The sequence below is a fragment of the Dendrobium catenatum genome, unplaced genomic scaffold (assembly GCF_001605985.2).
Source record: "Dendrobium catenatum unplaced genomic scaffold, ASM160598v2 fragScaff_scaffold_830, whole genome shotgun sequence".
In the NCBI taxonomy this organism is placed as follows: Eukaryota; Viridiplantae; Streptophyta; class Magnoliopsida; order Asparagales; family Orchidaceae; genus Dendrobium; species Dendrobium catenatum.
This window is the reverse complement of record NW_021319292.1, coordinates 103983-117019: the sequence shown is the minus strand read 5'-3', so window position 1 is coordinate 117019 and position 13037 is coordinate 103983. Positions and strand designations below refer to the sequence as shown.

Below are 13037 nucleotides of genomic sequence, written 5' to 3'. Positions count from 1 at the left end.
TACTAATTAAATGAAATACTGGATGCTACCAAACTGCCCCTAAGAATGGAACTTTTATTATGTCCGGTGTAAGGACGTAGAGGAACGTCGGTTGGAGGCAAAATCCCACCAAAAAACTCGGTATTTGATTGATACAACTACGTATTATTTGATATTAACGAGGAATACCGTTCTTTGAAGACCAATACCGAGTTATACCTAGCTGTATTGAGAAATACCGAGTTGTACAGAGTTTTTTTTTGGTACAACTTTTGTATAACTCGGTATTTCTCAGTTTAGGTCGGTATAACTTGGTATTGGGTCTTCAAATGATGATATTCCTCGTTATTGTTTGGTATTGCTTGGTATTTGTTCGGTACAACTAATTTTTTGACGGGATTTGAAGAATGTCATGTAAGGAAATTTTTTTAACCGATTGCAGTATATAAAATTCGAATGAGCTCACCTAACGGTGCCAACCGAGCCAATGCGCAGACACGTATCAGGCATTTCTGCCACGTGGTGCCTTTCCCTTTATGTTCAAATTTCCGACTCCTCCGTTCGCTCGCCCAGTCTCTTGCATCTTTCTTCCCCACATGACCCATTCGATTTCTCTAATCCGCCGCTGTGTCCTCCTCTTTCTCCTACCTTCTTCTCCTTAAAGAAAGCACGCGGTAGTGTTTGCTTTGGGCATGAAGGCTCCCATTGGCTTCTTAGCCAGGCTATGGAGCTTTATATCATTCCTTCCTTTCTTCTTCCTTCTTCTGCTCCTTGGAATCATCAAAGGTATTTAATTTTGAATCCTCTTTCGAATAATATTCTGCTGCATAACCTAGACAAAGATGCTAAAAATGAGCAACTACACCTGCAGACAAATTTTGGTGAGTATATTTGAGCAGAATTTTTTGAGGATGGTTTTAAAACTTTTGTATTTGCTTTTTGATAAGTGCAATACAAACAATTATTGATTATCCATGTATTACGTTCTTTTCAAAGAAATTCTCAAGAGTTTTAAAATCCATCGTGGCCAATTTGTGATCAGAATATCCTAGCTTAATTTATCTCTACCTGCAATATTGTGGTCTTCTTTTTGAATTTTCATTCTTAACTATGCGTTAAATCTATTTCAAACATTTTTTTTTAAAATAGCTTCTATCCATGTTAATATTGAAGAGATAAAGTCACCGCAAGCTGCAGTAAATGGTTAGGAAGCCAAGCAGTAAAACAGAGCAGGAGATTTAAATACATAATAAGGTTTTCTTAACCTACTTTCTTCTACAGGATACATTATATATATATATATATATATATATATAATAATAAGGGAATAGTCTAACGGTGAGATGAGAGTTAGTTAGATAGCAACAACATTGATTGACTCTGAAAAAGGGATTCTGCAAAACAGAGAATATGCTGGAATGTAGTGTAGCAGGCGGCTAAAGCAGAGCAGTGTTAACAGCTTATCACTTTGGCTTATCATCCCTCCTCAAGATGACACTCTTTGGCTTATCATCCCTCCTCAAGATGACACTCTTGTCCATGAGTGTTAGCTTGTAACAAAGATCTTTGAATCGTTTAATGGGCAACATTTTAGTGAAGACATTAGCCAACTGATCAATAGAATTGATATGATGAATAGAGATCATTTGATTGTGAACACAATCCCGAATAAAGTGAAAATCGATCTCAATATGCTTTGTCCAAGCATGAAAAACGGGATTATTAGTAAGCACAATGGTTGAGATATTGTCACAAAACAAAGTAGTCGGAGAATTAATGTTGATGGAAAATTCTTGAAGTAGTTGTCTCAACCAAAGCCGCAGCAGCTTTAGTAAGTGAACGATATTTGGCCTCCGTGAAAGAACGAGCTATTGTCTTTTGTTTCTTAACGAAGATATGAGATTACTTCCAAGAAAAGCACAATTGCATGTTGTTGATTTCCTATCGGTAGTGTCGCCGGCCAATCAGAATCAGAGAAGGCTCGCAGTTGTAGAGAACTCGGTTGGATGAGCATGTCGAAAGCCAAAGCAGCTTTAATGTATCGAAGTAGTCTTTTAAGCAAGCAAAAGTGAGCATTTAAAGGCTTGTGCATAAATTGACATAATTTATTTATTGTATAGGAAATTGTGGGCTCCGAAAATTCGGCCTCGACCTCCACTCGCTTTTCTTATTCGGCGAGAGAGTTTTAACGAACTAAGTTCCGGGGTAAATTTTGGAAGGCAGATGGGTTTGTAGATAAGACACTACCCAGAGATTTCGCCCTCATTTTGTGAGGACTTTATGATCTGAGTTCTGGTTTCCTATAGGCGCAAGCCCCTATAGTTAATTACCCCTCCCAATAGAGCGGCGCCGTTTGCAGCGGGATTTCGGCAGGATTTCAGGCGAATTTCACGGATCCGCCGGGTGCAAAGTTTGTACGCGAGATTTTTTTGTTTTATTATTCTGAGGTTAACAGAAATGTCAGGCCTTGTGTGAGTCAAATACTGTAAGGATCCTACAATATGTTTGTAAAAATCTGGATTGGCATTGAGCTCATTACTTTCAGCAGATGGAATAAGTTTGAGAGCCATAGGGGAAGCAAGCAGCTTGCAGTCCTGCATACCTGATCAGATCAATAAATTGGTAGCATATAATTCTTGACTTAAATGTAAAACCATTGGAAGTGTTTGTAACAGTGATGCCAAGAAAATGATAAATTGATCCAGGATTTTTTAACTGGAATCGCTTGTGAAGATCAGCTAATAAATGATGAATGGGTTGATCATCATTGCCAGCTAACAAAATGTCATCCACATAAATTAAAATATAAAGAACCTTAAGATCTTCTGATAAACTAACATGGATGGATCAGCAGTGCTTGTCTTAAAAACAAAATTCTATAGATGAGCAGAAAAAGTGGCAAATCATTGCTGAGGTGATTGTTTGAGTCCATAGATAGACTTTTTGAGGAGACAAACATAATCTAAATGAATGGGATCTACAAACCCAGTTGGTTGTGCCATATAAACCGTATCCTTGAGATCATCATGTAAGAAATTATTTGATACATCTAATTGAAGTACTTTCCATATGTGGGTGATGGGAACGGTGAGAAGAATCCTTATGATAGGAAACTTAGCAACTGGGTTGAAAGTCTCAAAGTAATCTAAACCATATTCTTGTTTAAATCCTTGAGCAACCAATCTAGCCTTATGTCTAACAATTGAACCATTGACATTATATTTGGTTTTGAAAATCCACTTACAACCAAGTACATTTTGTGAAGAAGATGGAGAACTAGGATCCAAGTACCTGCTCTGATACCATGAAGAGCTAAAGCCAGCGCAAGCTACAGTAAATGGTTAGGAGGCCAAGCAATAAAAAGATTAGGAGATGTAAATGCAGAATAAGGTTTTCTCATTAACCTACTTTCTTCTACAGGATATATATATATATATAAGACAATGGAATAGTCTAACGGTGAGATGAGAGTTAGTTAGACAGCAACGACACTGATTTACTCTGAAAAAGGGATTCTATAAAACAGAGAATATGCTGGAATGTCGTGTAGCTGGCGGCTAAGCAGAGCAGTGTTAACCGCTTATCACTTCGGCTTATCAAATATTGACCTACTACATTTTCTTAGCTTATCTTCGACTTGAAGGGTGTCTGCAAATAGTTCAATACTCATTGATTTGAAGTTCATTTAGGTTCAATTAATAAGGCAATCAAATAAATTTGAATAAAATTTTAAAATAAAAAAGTAACAAAGGTCCATTTGATAAACAATTAATTTTTTGATAAATAGCTCATTTAATTAGAATTCAATAAAATGCTCACTAAAAGTTTACTAGATGATAAAAAGGTAAGCAAGCTTAAACAATATTATTAAGTTAGAATCATATTCAATTTTGGATTCAAAGAAGATAAATTAATGAGCTTGAGTAGGATAATACCCAGCCTGGCTCGACTTCATCTCATATACACCCATAAATATATCTAGAAAAATCACATCATAGCATTGCACAAATTTGAATCACGTTAATTGAGCTTGATGATCACCCAATTATGTGGCATACTTGTTCAAAAAGAGGACAAATTTAGTAATAATAATAATATCATCTTTTATCACCTCAATCCGATAATTGAATCAAGCCATTTCTAAATTAGGTAATTTTTCAAACTCGTTTTACTTGAATCAATTTCTTCAAGATGAGATGCAATGTTATTATCCTAGCTTCGACTAGTGGTTCTAATGAAGCAACGCATCTAAAAAGTATACAATATTTAGAAAATACTTTACACATTTAATAGATGAAAGATTAATGGCTACAAGTCATTTTATTAAAGAATTATTCATTGGGCAACTCACCCATAAGCCAAGCGAGTTGATTCTTGTATTAAAAATTAAATAATTTTGATAACAGCTACGAGCCAAATGAAAAAAAAAAATAGCAGACAACTTGCTTAGTCTCTGAGAGAGTTACCCATTAAATATGAAAAGAAATCCCTCATAATAGAGTGGCTCGCTATCTCTATAAGCAAGAAGCATCTATTTTTATTTTTGAATAATTATGGTCATTCTAACAAAATTGTAAGACTTGTTACTCCTTTTTAAAATTTGATTGTTTATTAGGTAAAGAGTTGATGTCCACTCCACCTATTAACCTTCTATTTTTCATCTATTTAAATGTACCATTTAGATACACAATTATATGTACAAATATATACATGAAATGATCAAAGATGTGATACATTAAAGTGTAATCAGTTAAGTTCGTATAGTAGTATTGATATATTATTAAACTATAACTACACAACTTTATACTCAATTAAACTAATATACACTATAAGATATATATATGATATTGAGTGAATGATTAAACCAACAAAAGTGTCTCAATAGAAAATACAATTATATAGGATTATTCTTTCTCAAATGCCAAAACATAAGCATCCAAAATAAAATATGATGGTGATGTAAAGAGAGCTATGAACAATAGAATAATATAGGAGTTAAATGTTGGGGATGGAAGTAAAACACCGAAGAGAAACAAACAAGAAAATTAGAAATGTAGTGGAAAGTAAATGACACCAGGATTTAACGTGAAAAAATCCGAAATCGAGAAAAACCACGGAGTCACACCACACTAAGAAATCCACTATTCAAAGTGGGAGAAATAAGTATATATATCTCTCTCCTTGCTTCTCTTCTCACATGCACTATTCTCATACTTAAAATATAAGAGAAAGACAAGTTAATACCGCCAAGGGATGCAACCCTTGAGAAAAATGAGAAAGAAAATTGTTCAGTCCACCACGCAGCACTGCATCGCCACTTTGGAGCACTGTGATGTCCGTTTGGAGGGCTGTGGCGCTTGAAACTCTGCTCTTGATCACTGTGGTGCTCAAACCCGTAGCACTGCGACACTATATAGTGCTGCGACGCTGAATCTAGAGCACTGCGACGCTCCACTCTCTATTTTCCAGCGGTGGGCGCTCGGTTACACAGCGTCGGGCACTCGGGTACATAGCATCGAGGCATTGTAAAAAAAAAACTTTTTGGTGAATGCTCCTGAACCAAATAGAGGGAGGACCCCCTGCACCCCCCAATGAGCATGATAATTTTTTAGGCCCGATGTAACATAACAACATGATTGATTGACAAAATCTGATTCCACATAGACTAACAATCTCTCACTCGGAACTGATTGCAATCAATCATTCTCTGGATTTGTAACACCAATCATAGTACATGTAGTGTTGCTCACCCTTGCTCTCATCTTCCATGAAGACCAATTGAAGCTACACATAGCTTCAATTTATCAACTATCATTATCTTTGTCAGTATGTCTATAAGATTCTGGGTTATGTGTATCTTCTCCAAATATAATTAACCATCTTCCAGAAGCATCCTGATGAAATAATACCAAAGCTAGACATGCTTCGTCCTAGCATGGAATGCAACATTCTTGGCTAAATGAATAGCACTCATGCTGTCACTATACAACTTCCAATTCCTTTGCCCCTTGCTAAGTTCTGTCAGGAAACTTTGCAAATAAATTATTTACTTACTAACCTCAATAATAGCAATGTACTCAGCTTCTTTGGTTGAGAGCGAACAATCTTCTATAATTTGAAAACCCAACTCACTTCAGTCTTTCCCAAAGTGAAGTTATAACTTCTTGGGATCCTCCTATCATCAAGATCTCCAGCAAGATCAGAATCTACATAGCCCTATAGATCAATCCCTACACTTCCAAATTTAAAGAGCTTTATCAACTGATCATCTCAAATATCTGAGAATCCACTTAACCTCCTCCTAATGAAATTTTTCTGGGTCACTCATAATTCCGTTGACTACTCCCATTGCATATATTATATCAGATCTTGTACAGATCATATCATACATCAAACTTCTAACTGTTGAAGCATATTGAGTTCTCTCCATCAGTTCTTGTGCTGCTTCAAATATAGGTGATTGTTCCTTAGATAGTTGTAAATAACTACCCAATGGAGTGCAAACTAGCTCTGGCGCCTTTTTAGTGTTGAATCTTTGTTATACCTTTTCAACATATTCAGCCTGAGGCAATTTAGCATACATGGACTTCTATCCCTGATAATTCTCATACCGAGAATTTTACTTGATGTACCTAGATCTTTTATTTCAAACTCCTTTGATAACTATTCCTTTAGACATTTTATCTTTTCCATATCTGACCCTACAAACACCATGTCATCCACATATAAAAGCAGAATAATATAAAAGTCATCAAAATATTTGAAAAAGCAATAATGATATGTCTGGCATTTCATGTACTTATTATCTGACATAAACCTATCAAAGCCTATGCACCATTGTCTTGGTGCCTGCTTCAGTTCATACATATAATATCTTCATTGTTTGTAACCACATATTTCTAAGATTGCACCATATACAACTATTCATCAAGATCACCATGAATAAATATTGTCTTTACATCCATCTGCTCTTGATGTAAATCCTCCACTACTATCATGCTATAGTCATCTTCACTATTGGAGAGAAAATTTTAGTGAATTCTACTACTTGCTCAAAACCCTTAACTATAAGCTTGGCTCTGTGGTGCTTGCTACTATCAAAATTTTCTTTCAGCCTGTAAACCCACTTATTTTGCAGTGCATAAACCTATCAAAGCTCATGTACCATTGTCTTGGTGTCTGCTTTAGTCCATATAAGCTCCTCTTGAGCCTACATATCATATCTTTTTATTTTTTTATTTTTTTTATTTTCTTTTTTTTTTTTTAATTTTCTTTTTATTTTTTAGCCTACATATCATATCTTCGTTATTTGTGATCACATATTCCTAAGGTTGCACCATATACAACTATTCATCAAGATCACCATGAATAAATATTGTCTTTACATCCATCTGCTCTAGATGTAAATCCTCCACTACTATCATGCTATAGTCATCTTCACTATTGGAGAGAAAATTTCAGTGAATTCTACTAATTGCTCAAAACCCTTAACTATAAGCTTGGATTTGTGGTGCTTGCTACTATCAAAATTTTCTTTCAGCCTGTAAATTCATTTATTTTGCAGTGCTCTCTTGTCATCTGGTAGCTGTGTCAAATCCCAAGTCTGATTCAACTCAAGTGAATGTATCTCATTATTCATGGCTTGCTCCCACTTTCTTGAATCATCAGCTTGAATAGCCTCATCATAACACTCTTGTTCACCATTATTTATCAGCAATAGATAGTATAAGAAAGAAGAATATCTTTGTTTGTACTGGTCTTAAGATTCTGCTGGATCTCCTAGCTTAGCAGTAGGTGTTTGAGATACTCTCTGTGCTTCATCATCTTTGCCTTCTTGATCATCAATTCATCATCATCCTCTATCTTAACATATTTGAAAGAATCTTTAGGAGTCCTATTTCTTTGTATTTTTTATTTTCATTGAATTTGAATTCTGATAAACCTAGAATTTATAACCAAATTCATCTATGTCATATCTAATGAATGTACACTTGATATATTTTGGATCAAGTTTACTATTAAATTTTACATAATTATGAACATAGGATGAATAGTCAAAATTTTTGAGATGAGATAAACTAATCTTCTTTTTACTCTAGGTTTCCTCACGCAACCCCTCATTCAAAGGAACTAAAGGATCATGATTGATCAGATAAACTGCAAAATACACTACATCTGCCCAAAATGGTTTGGGTAGACCTACATGCAACCTAATGCTCTTGGCACGCTCAGTGATAATTCTATTTACGCACTCTGCAATATTATGCTGTTGTGTTCTTAGAATAATAAACTAATGTCTGATTATATTCAAAGTACAATACTTCATAAACTTCTTATCACGATTCTCACCATTGTTATCTGATATGAGACATTTGAGCTTCAAATTTGTTTCATTCTCAATTGTAGTCTTCCATTTCTTGAAAACATTAAACATATTTGACTTGTGTTTTAAGAAGTATAATCATACATTTCTATTGTGATATCAATAAAAATAATAAAATACAAAGATCCTCCCATAGATAACTAGAGTAGGATCCCATATATCAGTATGGACTAACTCTAATTTCTTTGACTTGACCTTTGAACCAGTATTTGAAAAACTCACACTATGTTGCTTTCGTATACTCAATCTTCACAAAAATTTAAATTTAGAGATTTTTAACCATGAAGCTTTCCACTAGTAAGAAGTGAATGCATACCTTTCTTACTCATATGATCAAACCTTCTATGCCAAAGACATCTATCAACATTTGAATCTGCTACTCGAATAGCATCTGATCTTTTGTTGATAACATACATGGTGTCTTTAATATTGCCATGAGCTATAATTATAACCCCTTTTGCTACTTTTCATGTATCTCCTATGAATGATGTCACATGGCCTAAGTTTGCAAGATGACTAACAGAAATTAAACTCAGCTTCAGAAAAGGAATGCGCCTAATATTCTTAAGTCTCCAAATTGATTCATCCGACATTCGGATATCAACATCTCTATGTCCGACAATACTGCAGGGCTTATTGTCTCCTATATACACTTTACTCAAATCACTTTGAGTATATTTTTGTAATGCCTCCTTATTAGGACTTTCATGAAAATAAGCACCTGAATCTATAACATAAGATTCAAAATTATCCATAGATAAAATCAGAGAATTTGATTGAAACTCTTTTGCAAATATATTTGTAGAATGATTTTTATTTTGCCCTCCAGCACTGTCTTTCTTTAGAACTATACAGTCCTTCTTCAAGTGACCCTTTTTTTCATAGCTCTAGCACACAACGTTTCCTCTACTTAAAGTAAAATTTCCTCTCCTTGATTTAGATCTCCCTCTACTAGAATTTCTCTCTAACCCCCATCCTCTTGCTTCAACATTTAGAGTAGAATTTAAAGATTCATCGTTTGCCCTTTTGCGAACCTCTTCATTAAGCACTAATTCTACAATATCCTCAAAGATGAACTTTGAACTTCTTGAAGAGTTACTCACAACAATAACAAGCCCATCCCAGCTTTTTGGCAATGAAGATAACATAACAATGCCGTCACCTCATCATCAAACTTGATGCTAACTGAACTCAATTGACTCATCACAGTGTTCAGATTATTCAGGTGCTCTACCATTAAAGTATTGTTCAACATCTTTATGTTGAATAACTTCTTCATCAAGAACACTTTGTTTGAGGCTAAGACTTCTCATATATCTTAGTCAGTGAGACTATGAGATCGACTGTAATCTTCTCATTTATAATGTTAAATGCAACAAACGAGGAAAGTGAAAGTCATATCAAACCAAGTGTTGTCTGGTTAAGAACCTCCCACTCTTCTATAGTCATAAAATCAGACTTCTTCGTGATTCTGTCCAACAATAAATAAAACTTCTTCTGATACCAAAAATCTTCAATTTGCATCATTCAAAATGCGATGTTTGAACCGTTAAATTTCTCAATCTTGTATCTTGCTTTATCCACAATTACTTCCGCTAGAATTGAACAACCTTACTCCGATACCAATTGGTGGGGATGGAAGTAAAACACCATAGAGAAACAAACAAGAAATATAGAAACGCGACGAAAAGTAAAGGACACCAAAAGTTAATGTGGAAAATCCTGAAATCACAAAAATCCATAGAGCCACACCATACCCAAAAATTCACGATGAAAATTGGGAGAAATAAATACAGATATTTCTTCTCTCACTCTTTCCTTGCTTCTTTTCTCACATGCACCATTCTCATACTTAAAATATAAGAGAAAAGACAAGTTAATACCACCAAGAGACTGTTGAACCCTATAACTCAAGTTACGCACAAAAAGGATGAAAATGACGAATCAAATAACGCGCGGGTTGGCGCGACGCACCACTTAAATGGTCAAATGACCTCCGAATGCCAAATGGACAACGACATTGCGATCAGAACATCGAATTAGGCTAGGTTGAGGCCCCTCGTAGTCGAATCAGATGAGGTTGGTCGAAAGGGGTAACCAACACCCGAAATTAAAGCACAACGATGATCAAACGACGTCGAATCGATGAACAGACTTTGTCGTTGCATCCAGAACATTGTCAACCTCTTAAAATTACATTTTGTTTATTCAATTTGAAGCATTAGGATTTGTGGCACGGATCCCGAAGCAACAACACAAATTTGGAGGAGAATCGACCTCAACACTGTCCAAATGATGTCCGTTCGTAAAATGGATTTCGCCATTGTGACCGAAATATCGTGAATACTCGAGAACTATATTTTTTATGTTCAAATTGGATCATCCGGATTGGTGGCACGAATTTTGAGAGAAAACATACATATCAAGGGGAATAGGCCTCGGTACTATCCAAATGAAGTTCAACTGCGAAACGAATTTCGCCATTGCGTTCAAAACATTCTAAATATCTAGGAATTATAGCAAATTTGTTCAAATTAAAACATGCGAGGATGTCGACATGCATCCCGAGGCTAGCTTGAATTTCAAGGAAAAGGTCGCTCGGTGCTACCCAAATGACGTCCGATTGACAAACGGACTTCATCGTTATGTCCGGAACATCTACAATAATCGAAATGCACTACCAATTTGTTCAATTGAGGTTGTGCACGTAAATCGAGGCGGTTTGTCTACTATTTTATTGTTATTTTGCATATTTTTTCGACTATTTTATTGTTGCATATTTTATCTACTATTTTATCATTTGTTTGTTCAAAAATGAAAATTATGTTTTGGAAATGTTGATTTTGTTTTCCGTCTTTTGGAGAATGAAAAAAATCATCTTTTTGAGGGATTTTAAAGGTGATTGTAGACTTAACAATTCATATTGATTCTAACTACATTTAACCAAAAGATGGAATCTGGTTAACTTATTATTTATTGAAATATATATTCTAATTACAAGCAACAAAATGAGCTCCCACTAAAAAATTTCAGCATTTCAATTGATCCCATGATTCCTTCAATATAATTATATCTTACTATCATATTTCCATCTTTGCCAAACATTCATTTTTAACATTTCTATTTTTCTCAAGCCTTATTTGGCCTGTCTGTGATTCTCTTAGTCTCCCTTGCGGAATCTACACCTATTGCTTAAAAATGGTCATCCAATTTTTCAGACGTGACAATTATATTTGAATTGTTTTCACTCAATTTCACTTAAGAAGTGCTTTGACTGTAATAGAATTTAGGTTGCAGTTTGGGATATTTTTTATTGCCTGCATCTTGGAATGCTAAATAGCAATTGTAGATGTTTTTAAGCCCAAGTTAACATAAACTACATTAGTAGAAAAAGCTCCAATTGGTTTGCTGTTTGATGCTATCTATGCCTAGAACTTGGTATTTGGTTCTCTAATGTTGGCTACTACTACATCTTGCAGCTGCAATAATTGGTCCAGTTGTGGCAATTCTGGTTATTGTTGGAAACTCTGCTGTCATTATTGGTTTATGGCCTGTACATTTCTTCTGGACTAGTTACTGTGTGGCAAAGTATGTGATACAGTACTAAAATTTCAGATTTTAATTAATGCTATAGTATGCAAGAGTCTAAACTTTGTGATTCCTTTATGTGGCAGGACCAAGAGACTTGGGCTGGTTTTGAAGCTATTGTTTCTGCTTTGCTTGCCTGTGCCTCTGTTGCTGTGGCCAGTGATTGGGATTTTTGGATGCATATTGATTGGGGTTGGTTATGGGTATTTTGCTCCATTGATTGACACTTTTGAGGCTGTTGGAGAGGATGTTATTGACAAACTGTATCATTGCTTTATGGTTAGGCACGCAAATTTGATTTATAGAGTGCAATTAATTCATTAACAATAATAGTTTGGTTGGGAGTGGGTTACTTTAAGTATAATTGAGATAATTCTGTTCTAATTGTTTTAATCTAGTCAATGTTAAAGGATGGGCCTGCAGCACTGGTTGGATATCCTTTATTTTGATTAGAAGTTATAAAGTTTCAAGTTATGGAAATCATCTCTCTGTAAATTTGTGTACATCAACGCTTCTATGGGAGGGGTTTAGATAACTAGGGTTACTGTTTAACCCTGTAAGAGCTCAAGCACCTGGATTATCATTACTAAAGTTGCTCCTTACCAACTTAAGCACATTCACACATGTAAAGTGTTTTGGGATAATGAGGTTTACATCAGCTCAGGATAAGCTTCTAATTAGGCTTTTTATTGAAATTATATACAAGTTACTTCTCATAACATCATTATTATTACTAAACTCTACTTCAACATGTGATACTGATCATGTGTCACGACCCGGCCCGGATGTTCGATCTAACGAGGCGGGTACAAAAGTCGGACGATAAAATTTCTTAAACAATACTACTTCATTTGTACTAAAGAGCCACTAAACACAAAAGAAAAATTACCTGTTATCATTTGCACATCGCCTTCTGTAAACATGTTCTTCTCTTTCAGCCATTACTTCTTTAGGAACTTACCTGAAACGTTTAAACTCGTGGGTTGAGTTTACTAAGTAAACTCAGTGGGAAATATATAAATTAATCATTATAATTAGTTAATTAAGATGTCTTCTATCCTTTCTTAACCTTATTTCTTTTCTTTCA

At 35.0% G+C, this 13037-nt stretch overlaps 1 protein-coding gene across 2 annotated transcripts in view; it reads left to right on the top strand.

Moving 5' to 3' along the window:
* Nucleotides 1–566: 566 nt before the first annotated feature.
* The window catches only part of LOC110111637 (uncharacterized membrane protein At3g27390), a 29233-nt gene continuing 16762 nt past the window's right edge, over nt 567–13037 (top strand). For both annotated transcript variants that reach the window (XM_020843592.2, XM_028696735.1), the window contains exons 1-3: nt 567–765; nt 11842–11950; nt 12037–12229. In XM_020843592.2, the coding sequence (XP_020699251.1) occupies nt 672–765; nt 11842–11950; nt 12037–12229 (396 nt within the window). In that variant the 5' untranslated portion in view covers nt 567–671. The remainder of the gene's footprint in view (nt 766–11841; nt 11951–12036; nt 12230–13037) is intronic.